Genomic DNA, 16712 nt, shown 5'->3' with positions numbered 1-16712 from the left:
TGATAAGCTTCTGGGCTTGACCTTTACTCCAGATCTGAAATGGAACACGTACATCAAGTCTGTTGCCAAGGTCGCTGGAAAGATGGTGGGATCCTTCTACCACTCCAGAAGATATCTAACTACTGATGCAATTCTCTATCTATATAAAAGCCAAGTACGTCCAAGGATGGAATACTGCTGCTATATCTGGGCAGGAGCTGCTAAAAACAGCCTATCCTGCCTTGACAGAGTACAAAATAGACTTTGTGGCTTAGTGGGGGATGCCCTTTTCTCTTCCCTGCAACCTCTCTCCCACAGAAGAGACATTGCGAGCCTATCTTTGTTTTATTGTTATTTCCATGGCAGGTGCTCGTCTGAGCTCCAATCTCTGGTTCTCCCTCGCCAATCTTTTACGAAAAACATCCGACTAGCTGAAACCACTGTCAAAAATTTGCTCCACTCTTTATCTGTGCCTAAATCAAAACGTAGATTCCATGAACAAAGCTCGTTTCTTAGAAGTGTACGCCTGTGGAACGCTGGTCCGTCTGCCTGCTTCCCACCTGACTACAACCTGGATGTCTCAAGTCCAACGTAAACAAATTCCTGATGAACCGCCCCCTTAAGTAGACACTTGTAGAGAAAACTGTCGCTTTTGGAGCTTACAAGGTGATATCTTTAGGTCACTTCGATATATTCTTTGGATAGTTTTTGGTGACGTTTGTGCTTCTTTTGCCATTTGTCTCATGGGTCTTCTTGAATTTCACCTGATTTTTTCTCTCACGTTTTTGTTGAGTTTAGGTGTTCTTGAGATGCAGGGAAGGCCTGATTGTTGTCTGTCTTGATCGACGAAGTTTCCAGCTAATGATCAATCATTTGCTTCATGAACATTTTGTTGATTTTGAGGTTTTTCTCAAACTTGAATACTGTTGCCATATCTGGGCAGGAGCTGCTAAAAACAGCCTATCCTGCCTTGACAGAGTACAAAATAGACTTCGTGGCTTAGTGAGGGATGCCCTTTTCTCTACCCTGCAACCTCTCTCCCACAGAAGAGACGTTGCGGGCCTATCCTTGTTTTATCGTTATTTCCATGGCAGGTGCTCGTCTGAACTCCAATCTCTCGCCCCCCCCCTCGCCAATCTTTCACGAAAAACACCCGTCTAGCTGAATCCACTGTGACAAATTTCTCCCACTCTATATCTTTGCCTAAATCAAAATGCGGATTCCATGAACAAAGCTTCTTCCTTAGAACTGCACGCCTGTGGAACTCTGTTCCGTCTGCCTGCTTCCCACCGGACTACAACTTGGATGTCTTCAAGTCCAAACAAATTCCTAATGAACTGCCCCCTTAAGTAAACACTTCATCAAATCTCCACACTAATGTAATGTACTTGCAATAACCCTTATCCCTGAGTGGCTTCCGGGCCTTGATGTGGTGATCACTGTGTAAAAAAAAAAAAAAAAAAAATGACCTTCTCATGCTGCTTCTCTTTAATTCAACAGACATTGTTAAAAATTAGTATTTTTTGTATATGAAAAATAAGAAATCATTACATTACATTATCATATGATGAAAATAAAATAGTAAATTTATCTTAATATTATCATAAAAAATACTTCTGAAATTTTGTAACAGGACTCATATTCCACCCTGTATACCCGTTCGTTTGTGTTAGCTCAGAATGAATTTTTTTCACCTTTAAATTTTCTTTTTCAGAATTTGAGTCCAAGAATAACATTCCAGATGGGACATTGCTGAGTGTGATTGTTGAGTATGGTCACATGGGTGCATGGGCTAAACTTGAAATGGGTCTTTTAACAGCTAATGAGTTTATTGAGCATTTCAGTCAGGAATGCTCAGAAAAGGTCAGTTGGAAAAGCTCTGAAGAATTATATTCTTTTTTATTTTTATTTTGTGTATATTTTTGTCATTTTATATATGTAAATATGTATCATTCCATCACTAAAGCATATATATATATACTAGCAAAAGTACCCGTCGTTGACTGGGTTCAAAAACAGCCTACAGAAAATGGACTCTGATTTATGAAAGTATGATAGGTTATGAAAAGGAAGGGTTGTAAAGAGATAGTTTCGAATTCGGGGGGTATCAAAACCAAAGCAAAATATGATGAAAGTAAAAATAAAATAGATAAACCTCATAATTTATTATACTATACCTGTTCACACTGAAACACTTATCACAATATTCTGTGGATCTATATTAAAAAACCTTGTTAAACTTTGTGACATATTTCCATTCTGTGGAGGTCAGGCGCGAACGAACACCCCATAATTTTATTTTACCATATTTCTTCAAACTGAAAGATAATTATCAAAGTATACTTACGCAGATAGATATGAAAAGTCTTTATTAAAGTTTGTGCCTATTTCCATTCTATGGAGGCCAGGCGCGAACGCAGACCCCACAATTTTATTATACCATTCCTATTTAAGTTAAAACATACTTATCAAAGTATTCTTATGTGCATCTATATCAAAAACACTTGTAAACGTTTTTTTTTTTTTTGAATTTTTAAATTTTTTATTTCCATACTTTGTGGACCAGGCGCAAACGCAGACCCAACAATTTTAATGAGCCACCGAATAAATCATCATTATGCCAGATCAAACATACCCATTCCTGTGTCTCGATACATCTTCTATCATTATATGTGATCAGTTTTCCATAATAGTCAACCATATAGGAGCCTATTCGTGACCAGACACACACACAGACGTTCAGCTTTATATTATAGAAGATATATATATATATATATATATATATATATAGATATATATATAGTCATTCACATAAACAAACTGGCTATCAATCTGCCTCAATATGAAAGAGAGGGTACGTTTAAGGGCTTTTAAATGATTTTAATCAACTTTTTCAATAAATTCACTAAATGCAATTTTCTAATTCATCATGCACCTGGAAATGACTCATTGAAATTGAAATTTACACTTGAACAGAATGTTCAAACTTTGACCTATCAAATGGAAAAGATGGATTGCAAGAAAAACAAACAGGAATTATTCCTGCTGTTCAATGAAACATGTTTTTTTCCATAAAAACTTTAAAAAAAAACATAAGAATATAAGAGAACAAAACAAGTTGCTTTGGTTGACATGTATTAGAGAAAAGGAATAGTTCATTTTTTTTCAGTATCTTGTTTTTGATTTTGCCTCTCACCAAAGCAATAATGAGAGCAAGTGAGGGATTTATCAAGTCGGTATCTCCTTGAAACTGTTCATATTTGCACGCTAAATAGAGTCCATTTTCTGTAGGCTGTTTTTGAACCCAGTCAACGACAGGTACTTTTGCTAGTATATATATATATATATATATATATATATATATATAAACTGCATTTACCTGCCATTGTCCTGGTGAAGCACTTAGAGAAATGAAAAAAAAAAAAAATGTTTACAATTTTCAATTTTATGATTTATAAAAAAGTTTTCTTTAATTTATTTATGATTCAATGAATATTCGATTTTTATTTTTTTTTTATTATAGAAATTGCTTCAGACAAGATATGAAACCACTTGATGTAAGAGCTAACAAAAATGAAAGATGATTATTGCAAAGGCAGGAGATATCTATTATATTAGCCTTAGTCTTGAAAAGACCAACTTTATAAGAAGGAAGAAAACAGTCAGCATGACGAGTTTGTAGTTCTTTTGAAAGAAGCTACTGGAATAAGAAGCTGTATTTCAATGAGGTATCAAAATAGTAAAGTGATGGAGACCACTAGACCAACAAGTGAAATGAGCTGGAACATTAGAAGCAGCGAATATTTGCTCCTTGTATTTTCCAGTCTATATTGATGAAACTGTTGAAGTTAATATAAGTTGTAAAGATGTTTGTCTTTTTAACTGAACTCTGGTGGCTGTTTTTTCTTAATCTAAAACAAGGTCAGTCAGGTGAATATTGATGCTGCTATAAATCTGTTATCTTGGCAAACCATCTCATATTCTCCATCTTTCCTGTAATCAAACCTGGAATTGATGCTGCAATGAATCACAGACTAACACTTTAAGCTGTCAACAAGCATATCATCATTTATTTTGGTAGGAAAAATCCTTCCTCCACAACACCAATCACTGCCTCGAAAATTGTTTAGAGATGTACAACCAAATGAATATCTTCCTCTGCAATACTCTTCATGCCTTACATCCTTGGGTTTGAATTTATTAAAGCTCTCATATGACCTGAGCATTACTGGCAGCAATGATTTGCATTGGATAAATCTCTAAAATTGTCAAGAAGTTGTCTTAATATCACCCAGAAAGACAAAGCTTCTTTCCTTTAACAATTACAAGAAACCCTTTCAACCATCAATAGGCATAGCTAATATGCTACCTGAGAGCTCATCATCCAAACTTCTCAGCTTAACATTTGCAGGCAACATTAATTTGCAGTTACATTGAGGACATTGTCAAGGCTGCTGCAAAAAAGGTGGGCTCCTACAGTGCTAGAAAATTACTCACATCTAACCTGTATCTACAAAACCATCATTTGCCTATGCATGGTTATTGTTTCTACATTTTGGCTGGGGAATCTACCACTAGTCTTTAGAGTCTTCTATCTCATAAGTCATGCACTAGTGACCAAGCTCCAACTTCTGCCCAGTCACTGTTTACCTCCCACATTGTTAAGGTTTCTCAAATGTGATAAATCTCTTTGATCTAAGGGAAATAACTCTGTCATTAGGTGATACCTAACTAGTAGATGATATACCATAAAGTCAGAAAGCAACATAGTTTTCATGTCTTTAAGAAACATTTTTTCATACTCAAAATTGTTGAAGCGTGGAACAAACTGTCTTCATTGGTTGTTGGCTGCCAGGACATTGCATCCTTTAAAACTCTCATGCTTCCTGAAATTTGTCCAAACTACACCTGGTGTCCATCTGCCCTTTTGATAAGTTGTAGTACACCTGCACTGAACAATGATTTTATTATCTTACATAAAAAGCGTTTAATTATTCCACATGTTTTCTTGTGTGTATTTTGTCTGTAGATTGGTCGTCCTGTGAATGTCTCTGGTTTACTACCTAGCTTCAACCGATCTGACGTGTGCCCACACCCCCAAATGATTGATGCCATCAAATGTGTCCGTGCTGAGGGCCTGAAGGTCGCTTTGCTTACAAACAATTGGCTCAACTACCAGACACAGTCTTTTCTTCCTCTTGACCGAAGCCTTTTCGATGTGGTATGTATTTTTATTTTACTTTTAAAATCAGAATTCTTGTTATAATATAACAAATATAACACAGCAATATAAACAAACATATATAGTAAAACATTCTATACAAAAATAGCATAGCTACACATTTGAGAACATATTTTAGTTGTAGCTATAATTAGCACAACAGGTTAAAAAAAATGGTTTGTTCTTTACGTGTTCATTTTGTAAAGTGAAATGCAATATCAGGCTGTAAGGGTCATGTGACTAGATTCAAAACATTTTAATTTTTTAACATACACTCATGCAAAATAAATAAATAAATAGCACTATTATATAAGCAGTTAAATTTTCCAGGTTTTTATCCTATTTTTTTATTTATTTATTTTTTTTTACATGGAGGTCCCCACTTATCAAGGCCAAGAAGCCACTCGGGGATAAGGGGTATTGTGTGTACAGTAATCAATGGGATAGTATCGTAGTAATAGTTAGTATTGGAGATTTTATAAAATGTCATTACTTAAGGTGGCGGTTCATCAGGAATTTGTTTGTGTTGGACTTGAAGACATACAAGTTGAAGTCGGGAGGGAAACAGGCAAGCGGCGGAGAGTTCCACAGGCATGCAGTTCTAAGAAAGACTCTTTTGATTTAGGCACAGATAAAGAGTGAGGAAAATTATTGACAGTGGTTTCAGCTAGTCGGGTGTTTTTCGTGAAAGATTGGCGAGGGGGGGATCAGAGAATGGAGCTCAGACGAGCACTTGCTATGGAAATAACGATAAAACAAAGACAGGCTCGCAACTTCTCTTCTGTGGGAGAGAGGTTGCAGGGAAGAGAAAAGGGTATCCCCCACCAAGTCACAAAGTCTATTTTGTACTCTGTCAAGGCAGGATAGGTTGTTTTTAGCAACTCTTGCCCAGATGTGGCAGCAGTACTCCATCCTTGGACGTACTTGGCTTTTATATAGATAGAGAATTGCCTCATTAGTGAGATATCTTCTGAAGCGGTAGAAGGATCCCACCATCTTCCCAGCGACCTTGGCAACAGACTTGATGTACGTGTTCCATTTCAGATCAGGTGTAAAGGTCAAGCTCAGAAGCTTGTCAAAACATGAAAGCCATCCATTTCAATTGATGCCAGATGGGGATCAGAGCGTTTATGATGTAATGATAGGAGCTTGGTCTTAAATGCATTAAAGGTAACCAGCCACCTCTTCCCCCATTGCACCACGTGCTCAAGATCTGAGGAGAGAGAATCAGAGAGAACATTGTCATTTACGGCCTTTGATGTGTTGCCATAGATAGTCGTGTCATCAGCATAGATGTCAATGAATGATTTTAGTATGTGTTTTGGAAGATCATTAATGTAGATCAGGAAGAGAGTTGGGCCCAGGATCGATCCCTGAAAGACTCCAGCATTAATGCTGTGGGCCTCTGATTTCTGCCCATCAACCACTACTCTTATGAGCCTATCAGAGAGAAATTATTTAATGATTGAGAAAACATTTCCAGTTATACCGTAGCTGGAAATCTTGTGAAGTAGGCCTTTTTGCCATACCTTATTGAAGGCCTTTGATATGTCAAGAGCAATTGTCCTAGAAATGAAGCCTTTCTCAAGAGATTCGCTAATCCTATGAGATATAACTGTTAGCACATCTGCTGTAGATCTAGCAGAACGGAAACCATATTGCGTGTCACTAAGAAGGTTATTTCTGCTGAAGTGGTTGACTACTTCTCTATTTAATATGGATTCCAGCAACTTACTCATAACACACAAGAGACTTATTGGTCTGTACTGAGAGGGAGATGACTTATCATCTCCTGAATTCTTAAATACAGGGCATACTGATGAGGTTTTCCAGAGTGTTGGAAAGCACTTCTCCTTAAGGCAATGCTTAAACAGTTTGGTAAGTATGGGGACAAGTTCTGGTTGAAGCTTTTTTAACACTATAATTGGAATACCGTCAGGACCAGTTGCTTTACTGGAATCAAGGTTCTTGATTAGACTGGCGACCTCATGCACAGATATAGATACAAACCTTTCTAAAATTAATACTTTTTAAGTAAAAATAATTATTTTTTAACCTAGAAACACGTTTCAAACTTGTGTTCTCATTAGTGTAGGAAATGATAATTACTGCCAGTTGGAAGATTTGAACCTCATTACAAAGTCAACCATAATTTTGTGGGATTACATTCAATCCCCAAACTACCAGGGATTAGCACGTGAGGTAAGGGAACTAAATTTTATCAATAGTGATTAAGTGGACATGAACAGTAAACAGTCAGATAGAATTCAATGACAGATGTCGGAATATTGCATTGAACTAACATAGACCACTTATTCTTAATTCTATCGAGAGGGCTTCTAGTTTTCTTAAAGAGGTCTTATAATGGTATTATATATATATATATATATATATATATATATATATATATATATATATATAGTATTAAATTATAAAATATATATGACAATTAAGTTACGCAGAATATTCTGTGTAGCTTAATTTCCATATATATATTTTTATAACCGACTACCTCGCTCTACCTATGTATTGAGCACTATTGAAGTAAATACTGAAAATTTATGCATAAAATTATACTTTCTCATATTAATTTATGTGATTAAATGAAGTAGTCTATATATATATATATATATATATATATATATATATATATATATATATATATATATACGTTTTTATTACCTGTTTTTGGGTACTTATGAAATATTGTGTTTTTGGAATTTTTGAGATGAGGAACGATCATTTGATCTTCTATTCTCATCTTGATTGTTATTTTCATAACATTCCTTCTTCAGATGTTTTGAGCTTGGGAATTGTTGTCGAATCAAACCCTTCATTTAGTTCATAGAAGAGGAGAATCAATTGTTTCCCTTTTGTCAGCTATGAATCGGTAGAATTTTTGTTTTTGTGGAAATTGTTCCGGACAAGGCATGAGGCCACTTGACGTAAAGAGCTAGCAAGAATGAAAGATGATTATCTCAAAGATAGATGTCTATTAGCCTTAATCTTGGAAAGACCAAGGCTATAATGGGAAAAAAACAATCAACAGGGAGAGAGTTTCACAAGTTTGCAGCACTTGGAAAGAAGCTACTGGAATATGAAGTTGTATTACAATAAGGTATGGAAACAGTGAATTGATAGAGACCTCTAGATCAACGAGTTAAACAAACTGTAACACATGAAATAGATCAGACAATTCTAGAAAACACTTGCCATAATGGTATTTATAGAAATAACTGAATCTCACAACATCATGTCTGTAAAACGAGAGGTGGCAGAAAGGATGAAGCCAACCAAATTACAAATATTTTTATGCACTTTATCAAGAATTACTAATTAATCATTCATGATATTGAACGACATGTGCAAAGCTGTTGCTCGTAACAAGAGCCGTTTAATTATCAAACGTCTTTTCTTTTCATTATATTGAGCAGATAATTGGGCCTCACATCAGTGAGGAGAGGCTGATATGTAAACAAGCTGTAGAGAGGAAGGCCCCGAAACGGTATATATTCTCTCCTGATGACCCAATATTATCTGTAAGATAAAATAACCCCCAAACATGACTATATAAAGTTTACAAAAAGAAGAAAAAAAGATATGCTATGAAATACCTCCCAAAAAGCACCATCCTATAAAACTTAGATGAGGAAAGCCCTAGAAAGGCACTTTATCTCTTGACATTAACTTTATCCGAAAAGAAAACAGCTGATAAACATCAGTATATATGGAGTTTAAAATACAACATCTTCTGTTGTTCATTTGCTTTATGGCGAGTTTCTGCAACTGTTCCGGTAGTAATTTGTATCCTTTATTTCATACTTTGTTTTTAATTTCCAGTTGAGCTCCTTTTAGTCTGAGGGTAAAAGGGTGTAGATATAGATATTGAGGCACAGCAGCAGAAGATTCCAAATTATCTGAAAATGAATGTTTTTTTTTCTGTTTTGATAGATTTGATTTATGAACCAATTGACCTACTAATGCGCAAAGCAATGTTTCCTTTCTGTTTAAATTTATTTTTATTTATACATTTTTTTATTTATACATTTTTTTATTAAAAAAAATTTTTTTTGACCCCTGTTCTCATCTTGAGTGCTATTCTCACGTTTCGGCCAATGAAACCTCCAAACTTCTTCAGGTGAATTTTGTCAAACTCGGGGACCTGTATGGAACTTTGAAATTTAAATTTATTTTTATTTATACATTTTTTTATTTTTTTAAATTAAAAAAAAATTTTTTTTTTTTTTGATCACTGTTCTCATCTTGAGTGCTATTCTAACAACGTTTCGGCCAATAAAAACTTCAAACTTCTTCAGGTGAATTTTGTCAAACTCGGGGACCTGTATGACACTTTGAATGGAACCCTTTATTTATTCATGGGGGTAGCATGCTCTTGTTCCATCAGCCATGATCGATTAGAAGTCTTAAATAATGTACAATTATATTCTTCGTATCACCCGCACCAAGGATTGAACCTTCAACCTCCAGAAGAGTGTCACTTAGAACTGAATTTTACTTAGTACTTTATCTGTTACACCATGAGTTCTTGCGGACAATTTTAGTATGTATTTTGAAAGCCTAAAACTTTTTCTTGATTTTATATGCGCAGTCTTACTACTTATCACTATATGTTACGAGTATATGCATCATCTGAAACTTTATGAGAATACATCTCCAGATGAGATCAGTAGTCTGAATAATCCAAATAATCAATTCTCATCTCCAAAATTCACAAATGTAATAATAATTTTTTTTTTTTTTTTCACAGATTATCGAATCCGCAATTGTGAAGTGCCGCAAACCTGATCCTAAAATTTACAAAATGTGTCTTGACAGGCTGAAGTTGATTCCTGAACAGACAGTATTTCTTGATGATCTCGGGGTCAATTTAAAAGCGGCCAACAAAATGGGGATCAACACCATAAAAGTAAGCAAAATATTTACTTATTTTCTACAGGATGTTAGACACAAGGTCAGATTGGTTTTGAAAAGCTAGTATGATAGATGGTGCACTCTGGCCTACACAAAATGTTTCAGGAGCTCCATAGTCATGCCCCTATAGGGGTGCCTCTGGTGATTAACAATAAACTAACCTCTTCTTAAAGAGAAGGTAAATCCTGGGGTGGGGGTGAACCTCCTAGGATGGCCATAACCATTTGTCAGCTTGATAGCAAGTGTCGGACTGATTATTTGTTTAGGTTTCAAACATTGACAAATTCCGAGCTCTAATGCTTTTGATTGACGATTACTGACAGCAAATAAGTTCTAACAAACCAGTTTCAACTTCCATGATTGCCTTCAGTGTGACTTATGGACTACCAGCTCTAAAGCTTCATCATGTCACGCATCTTGATGAATGTATAGTTGCAGAGTAGATTAAATTAACATTTCTCTTCTAGGTTGGTCATCCAGACAGAAAGCTTCTGTATAACACCAATTGTCTACACCAACGTTAACTTAACTGTAACCATTCCAAATATGCCCGCTTTCCTAATTTTTATTTTATTCAACCAACCTGAATCTCTAGTATTTCTCAAACCTTTATATACGTTATCGAACTGTGCCAAAATAGCACTCACCCTAGTTGATTTGAACCGATTTCCTCCAAGGGAAGAAAGTTTTATAGACATATCAAATTCACAAATGGCCTCCAGTAACTTGTATATCCTTGTTAGTTTTTTTGCAATTCTAGCAGGGGAGTGCTGATATCCTCATACGTACAGCATTTGGTATTCCCAAATGATGATCCATCTGATATTGACCAGCCTCGATATTGCTTAACTATAGTGATCTAATTAGAATTGGTGTGTCAATGTGATTATACCATATACCTTTTTGTTATATGTATCTTGTTTTTGCAGGTGATTGATCCTGATCAAGCTATCGGAGATCTGGAAAAACTCCTTGGCTGTAATCTCCAAGGTTACATGGAAGGAACAATGTCTGTTCCACAAAAGTTGGCTCTTCCTTTGGATAGTTTGACTGATTATCTCAACAAAACTTTTGGTTTTTCTCTTTCAAGTAAGTCGAGTCGATAAGTTTGGTTTTGCTTGATTGATTTAAGGTCACACTTAGATGTTAAAAGGATGGTCTTCAATTATTTGAAAAGTGATTGTTTGATGTAGACGAGAGAATAATTAATTTTATTAAATAAAATTTAATTTCTTGATAATAGAAATTCATCTTTGCACGTCTTTGAAGCATGTAGTCATACAACAATTTCCAATTTTTTTATTTGCTGGTTGAGCAGCAGAGGGCAAACAAGACAATGTTGCATGACATAGTCCTCCTCTCCACATTTGCAGATGGCTGAGTCAGTTTTGTAGCCTCGTCTGGTCATAACTTTTGATCCCTCACATGGTTCAGTTGTTCTCCATGGGAGCCAGGATGCTTCTGAACCAATAGGAAAGGCCTCAAAAGCGAAGATTACTCTGTCAATAGAAGGTGGGGAATTTTCTAGCTATCTGATTCACAGCTCTAGTGTGGTCTCTTCCTGAGATGTTAGAGATTTTAACGTGGCTGAAGAAGCTTCTTAACTTTAGTTGTAGGACTACTGGTTCACATCCATGGAGAAGATAGCATTCATCATTGATAGCTTTTGTAATCTCTACTTGGCAGGCAACTTTCTGTCTCACATTATAGAAAACTTACGGAGTTTAAAGTGACAACAATGTTTTGCTTGTTGGGCAGCTATTTGTAAATAGAGAAATAAAGCATGTTCCGAATTGTAGCGTTTTGTAGGTTTTGGTGATCTGCATGCTTGAACTCTGGTCCATTTTTTTTTTTACTCATCTTCATCCCAAACAAGGCATATTGCCACTTGGATGTAAAGCGCTATTAATTGGGACCATGTCTAAGAAAGATTAAGATGTTGGTTTGCGTTACATTTAAACTTGCATATCAGTACAGTTAGGGAAGCAGATAACAGGAAAGGAATTCCAAAGTCTAGCTGTTCTAGAGAAGAAGCTATTTGAGTAGAAAGCTTTCTGGCATTTAGGAACCTCAACAGTGAAGGGGAGTGATTTTGTTGCTAAGTGGGTTTGTCGGGGACATGTACGTCGAGGGGGTACCAGTGCAGGGAGTTCATCAGAGCACATTCCATTAAAATACTTGTAAAACAGGCACAGAGATGCAACATTGCAGTGATGGGACAGGGGTTGGAGCCTAGTTGATAAAGTGGGACCTACTAGATTGGAGACCCTTTCTTGGACCCTATTCAAGAAGGAGAGACTAGTGGTAGATGCACCAACCCAGATGTGGCAACAATACTCCATGCATGCATTTTAAAAGATGAGATACAAGGGCAATGAGACATGCAAAAAAACATGGTTCATGTGAGTAGATGAGAAAGTTAGGGTTTTAAGAAGTTCTTGTGTTTTCTGGATAAGAATTCCTCCCAAGTTTTAGACTGCCCTAGGGACCTTATTGTGCTACAAAGGATTTTTCAGAAGGGACAGAAAGTAACCATCTTAAAATTCTTTTTACTTGAAGTTTTTAATGTTTGTTTGTTTTTTTTTTTTTTTGGTGAAAACTAGTTCACACAGATTCTCAACTTTTAACTACTTTGTTAACTATATTCTTGACAATAAATAAATCCTGGGGTGGGAGTGAACCTCCTAGGACTGGCCATAACCTAATATCTGACAAAGTAACAGATGTTAGGGGGACATTTCACTTTTGACAATCATCAAAGTTTTCCTTTCATTGTTAGAACATTGTGCCGCATGTAACACCTATAGACATACTGATCTCAAACTTCTGTTTCATTGTCATATCATGTTGGCTGAAGCTGCTTTCTGTTCCTCTATTTTGACCTCATTTAACCACATTTCATAAAGCTTCAGGTCATCTCTTGTTAGCTTTCATGGGAATTATAATTAGTAAAAATTTTGCTTGTTTCAAACTTTTTTTTTTTTTTTTGCTAATAATTAGGTATGTTTATCTTGCTTTGCTTTCTCAAATATTTGATTGTAGATGAGATACCACTGGTTCGATTATTCAAGCATGGAATGTCCAATCCAACCTATTATATCCGTTATGCAGGAAAAGAAATGGTTCTTCGAAAGAAACCTGTAAGTATTTATATTTGTTGATGAATAAAACTTGTTAAACAATGGATTCTTATCTTTGGACAACAGGAATTATTTTAACGGTTTACATCTGATAAAATACTTCAATAAAATGTATTGTTTTTTTTTTATACAATGTCTTTGATATATATATATATATATATATATATTTTTTATACAATGTCTTTGATATATATATATATGCTCATATGGCGAAATAGATGGGAAAGTCTATCATATATATATATATATATATATATATATATATATATAGTAAGTTATAAAATGTATATGGCGATTAAGCTACACTGAATATTCCGTGTTTCATCCACTCTAGGATTCTTCAGGCTTATGCGCGAATTCTGTGGTTGTTTGTCGTTTTTATATGTGAATCTTCTATTGAGATTTTAGTTAGCCAGTCAGCCTGAAAAATCCTAGAGTGGATGAAACGCGGAATATTCAGTGTAGCTTAATCGCCATATACATTTTATAACTTACTAACAAGCTCTACCTACGTATTGAGCACTTTTGAAGTAAATACTTAAAGTTTACACATAAATCTATACTTTCGTATATTAATTTTATGTGAGTAAATTAAGTAGTTATATATATATATATATATATATATATATAATATAAAGCTGAATGTGTGTGTGTCTGATTACGAATAGGCTCCTATATGGTTGACTATTTTAAAAAACTGATTACATATAATGATAGAAGATGTATCGAGGCATAGGAATGGGTATGTTTGATCTGGCAGAACAGTGGTTCATTAAAATTGTGGGGTCTGTTTTCGCGCCTGGTCCACAAAGTATGGAAATAAAAAATTAAAAAATTAAAAAAAACGTTTACAAGTGTTTTTGATATAGATGTACATAATAATACTTTGATAATATGTTTTAACTTAAATAGGGATGGTATAATAAAATTGTGGGGTCTGCGTTCGCGCCTAGCCTCCATAGAATGGAAATAGGCACAAACTTTAATAAAGACTTTTCATATCTATCTGCGTAAGTATACTTTGATAATTATGTTTCAGTTTGAAGAAATATGGTATAATAAAATTATGGGGTGTTCGTTCGCACCTGACCTCCATAGAATGAAAATATGTCACAAAGTTTAACAAGGTTTTTTAATATAGATCCACAGAATATTGTGATAAGTGTTTCAGTGTGAACAGGTATGGTATAATAAATTATGGGGTTTATCTATTTTATTTTTACTTTCATCATATTTTACTTTGGTTTTGATACCCCCAAATTCGAAGTTATCTCTTTACAACCCTTCCTTTTCATAACCTATCATACTTTCATAAATCACAGTCCATTTTCTGTAGGCTGTTTTTGAACCCAGTCAATGACGGGTACTTTTGCTAGTATATATATATATATAAAATAATTAACTATTTGCTCTTATATATGATAGACTTTCCCATCTATTTTGCCATATGAGCTTCTGCCATAACTACTAAGTTGCTCAGAAATTCATACAGGTGATTTGTTTATAGTGGTGAAGGCTTTGTGTAGAACCAGCCACACGTTTTGGTATTACTGCTAACCTTTGTCAGTGCAGATGACTGCCACAGGACAAAATATACTGCAGATTTTTGCATCAGTTTCCTTCTCCTAGATGCATGTCTTAACGAAGACTGGGGGTGCATCTCTCCCAGTGAATTAATGCACCCCCAGATACCAACCTGGAAATTTCTACAACTTGGTGCACTACATAATACCTAGCCTTCCCTAATGGTCACCCATCTGGTACTGACCAGGCTCAACATTGCTTAACTTTGGTGATCTGACGAGAACTAGTTTGTCAATGTGATTGTCAATGTGATTGTGCTATAGATATATATATTGGCTTTTTTGGTTTGTTAAAAATGAGAAAAAGTTATTGATTATTGACTTAGAATGTGTACATTATGCCAAATTGATGTTTGAATATGGTTAAATTGATGTTCATTTTGCATTACATAATAATCCCTATTAATCATTAACTGTGCATCGAACAGATACCATAATACATAGTTCATTTCACTTTATTGAACAAAGTTCCATACAAAATTTCAGTCAAATCAGCACAGTAATTTTTGAAAAAAAGTGAGAACAAATGTGGTATTAACTTCTAACTGTTCATTGAACAGATACCATAATTGCAACTTATCGTAACAAAGGTCCATACAAAACTTCAGCCAGATTGGTTTAGAAGTTTCTAAGATAAAGTGGAACGGACAGACATACTAAGATAAATATATATATTAGTGATGGGACGATTCCAATATAATTACTGATTCCGTGCTAAATTCTCGATTCTGATACAATGATACAATTACCGATTCCGATTCTTAATAAATCTCTAATTATATAACTATAAGATTTCTGTTATTTTCCCCGATTTTCGTAATAAAAAAACCCATTAAATATGCAGAAATTTTCCTAAACGTCAAAATACATTTGTTGAGAGTGATTTATCGGTTTTAGCTATACTGGAAATTTAAAATCAATAAATATTTATTATTTTATTATTACCAGCAATGGAAGGTTTTACTTTAAACAAAATCAAATAAAAATAGACAATTAAAAAAATCGTTTTGACATCGGAAAATAGGCAGCAATTTTTCAGATTCCAATACAGTTTCTATTACCCTCAAATCTTTCAATTTTTCAGATTCCGATTCTGATTAATCGTCCCCAACACTGAAAATATCTGTCTGTGTACATTTCCCTACCAAATAACTTTGTCAATTTTCTAAGACTCGAGATTTGACATAATGAGAAAACCTTTTTAATTGGTTTTCGGGCAGAAATTTGGCTGTTAAGGGGTCAAAGTCCAATGATTTGATCTTAAGAACTCTACCAAACTCCTCTGCCAATTTTTGGTCTAAACACTTGAAATTTTAGATATAGGTCACTTGGATATGGATCTAACTTTATAATTTGATTTGAGCCAAAAAGTAAATACTAAGGGGTTATGATTGAGGTCAAAGTTTTTAAAAAATTGACCTCTGCGGTCTCTACCAAATTACTCAGCCAATTTTTGGTCTGAATGTTTGAAATTTTATGTAAAGTGTATTCAGACATAGGGCAAGTTTTTTAATCATTTTTTTGCTGAAAATTTGGCTTCCAAGGGGTCAAAGTTCAAAAGATTTTACATTTGCGGTCTCTAGCAAACTATTAATTTTGGGTCTAAACATTTGAAATTTTACACAAAGGGTATTCAGACATGCAGCAAGCTTTTTAATCAGTTTTTGGGTGAAAATTTGGCTGACAAGAGGTCAAAGTTGACAGAGTTGATCTTAGCAGACTCTACCAAACTCCTCTGCCAATTTTGGGTCTAAATACTTGAAATTTTAGATGTAGGTTACTTGGACATGGGTCAAACATTTTAATTTAATTTGAGCCCAAAACAATAAATGTTAAGAGGTCAAAATTAGGGTCAAA

At 34.8% G+C, this 16712-nt stretch overlaps 1 protein-coding gene across 1 annotated transcript in view; it reads left to right on the top strand.

The window, feature by feature from the left end:
* LOC145287829 (acyl-CoA dehydrogenase family member 10-like) overlaps positions 1-16712 on the top strand; it is a 116429-nt gene that overhangs the window by 40625 nt on the left and 59092 nt on the right. The window contains exons 3-7 of the mRNA XM_080135735.1: positions 1694-1842; positions 5009-5200; positions 9969-10127; positions 11062-11221; positions 13175-13272. Coding sequence (XP_079991861.1) covers positions 1694-1842; positions 5009-5200; positions 9969-10127; positions 11062-11221; positions 13175-13272 — 758 coding nt within the window. The remainder of the gene's footprint in view (positions 1-1693; positions 1843-5008; positions 5201-9968; positions 10128-11061; positions 11222-13174; positions 13273-16712) is intronic.

The sequence above is a fragment of the Euprymna scolopes genome, chromosome 1 (genome assembly GCF_053919585.1).
Source record: "Euprymna scolopes isolate OS-2025 chromosome 1, ASM5391958v1, whole genome shotgun sequence".
Lineage (NCBI taxonomy): Eukaryota > Metazoa > Mollusca > Cephalopoda > Sepiida > Sepiolidae > Euprymna > Euprymna scolopes.
Note: the sequence above shows the minus strand (reverse complement) of the source record. Positions and strands in the feature narration are given on the sequence as shown.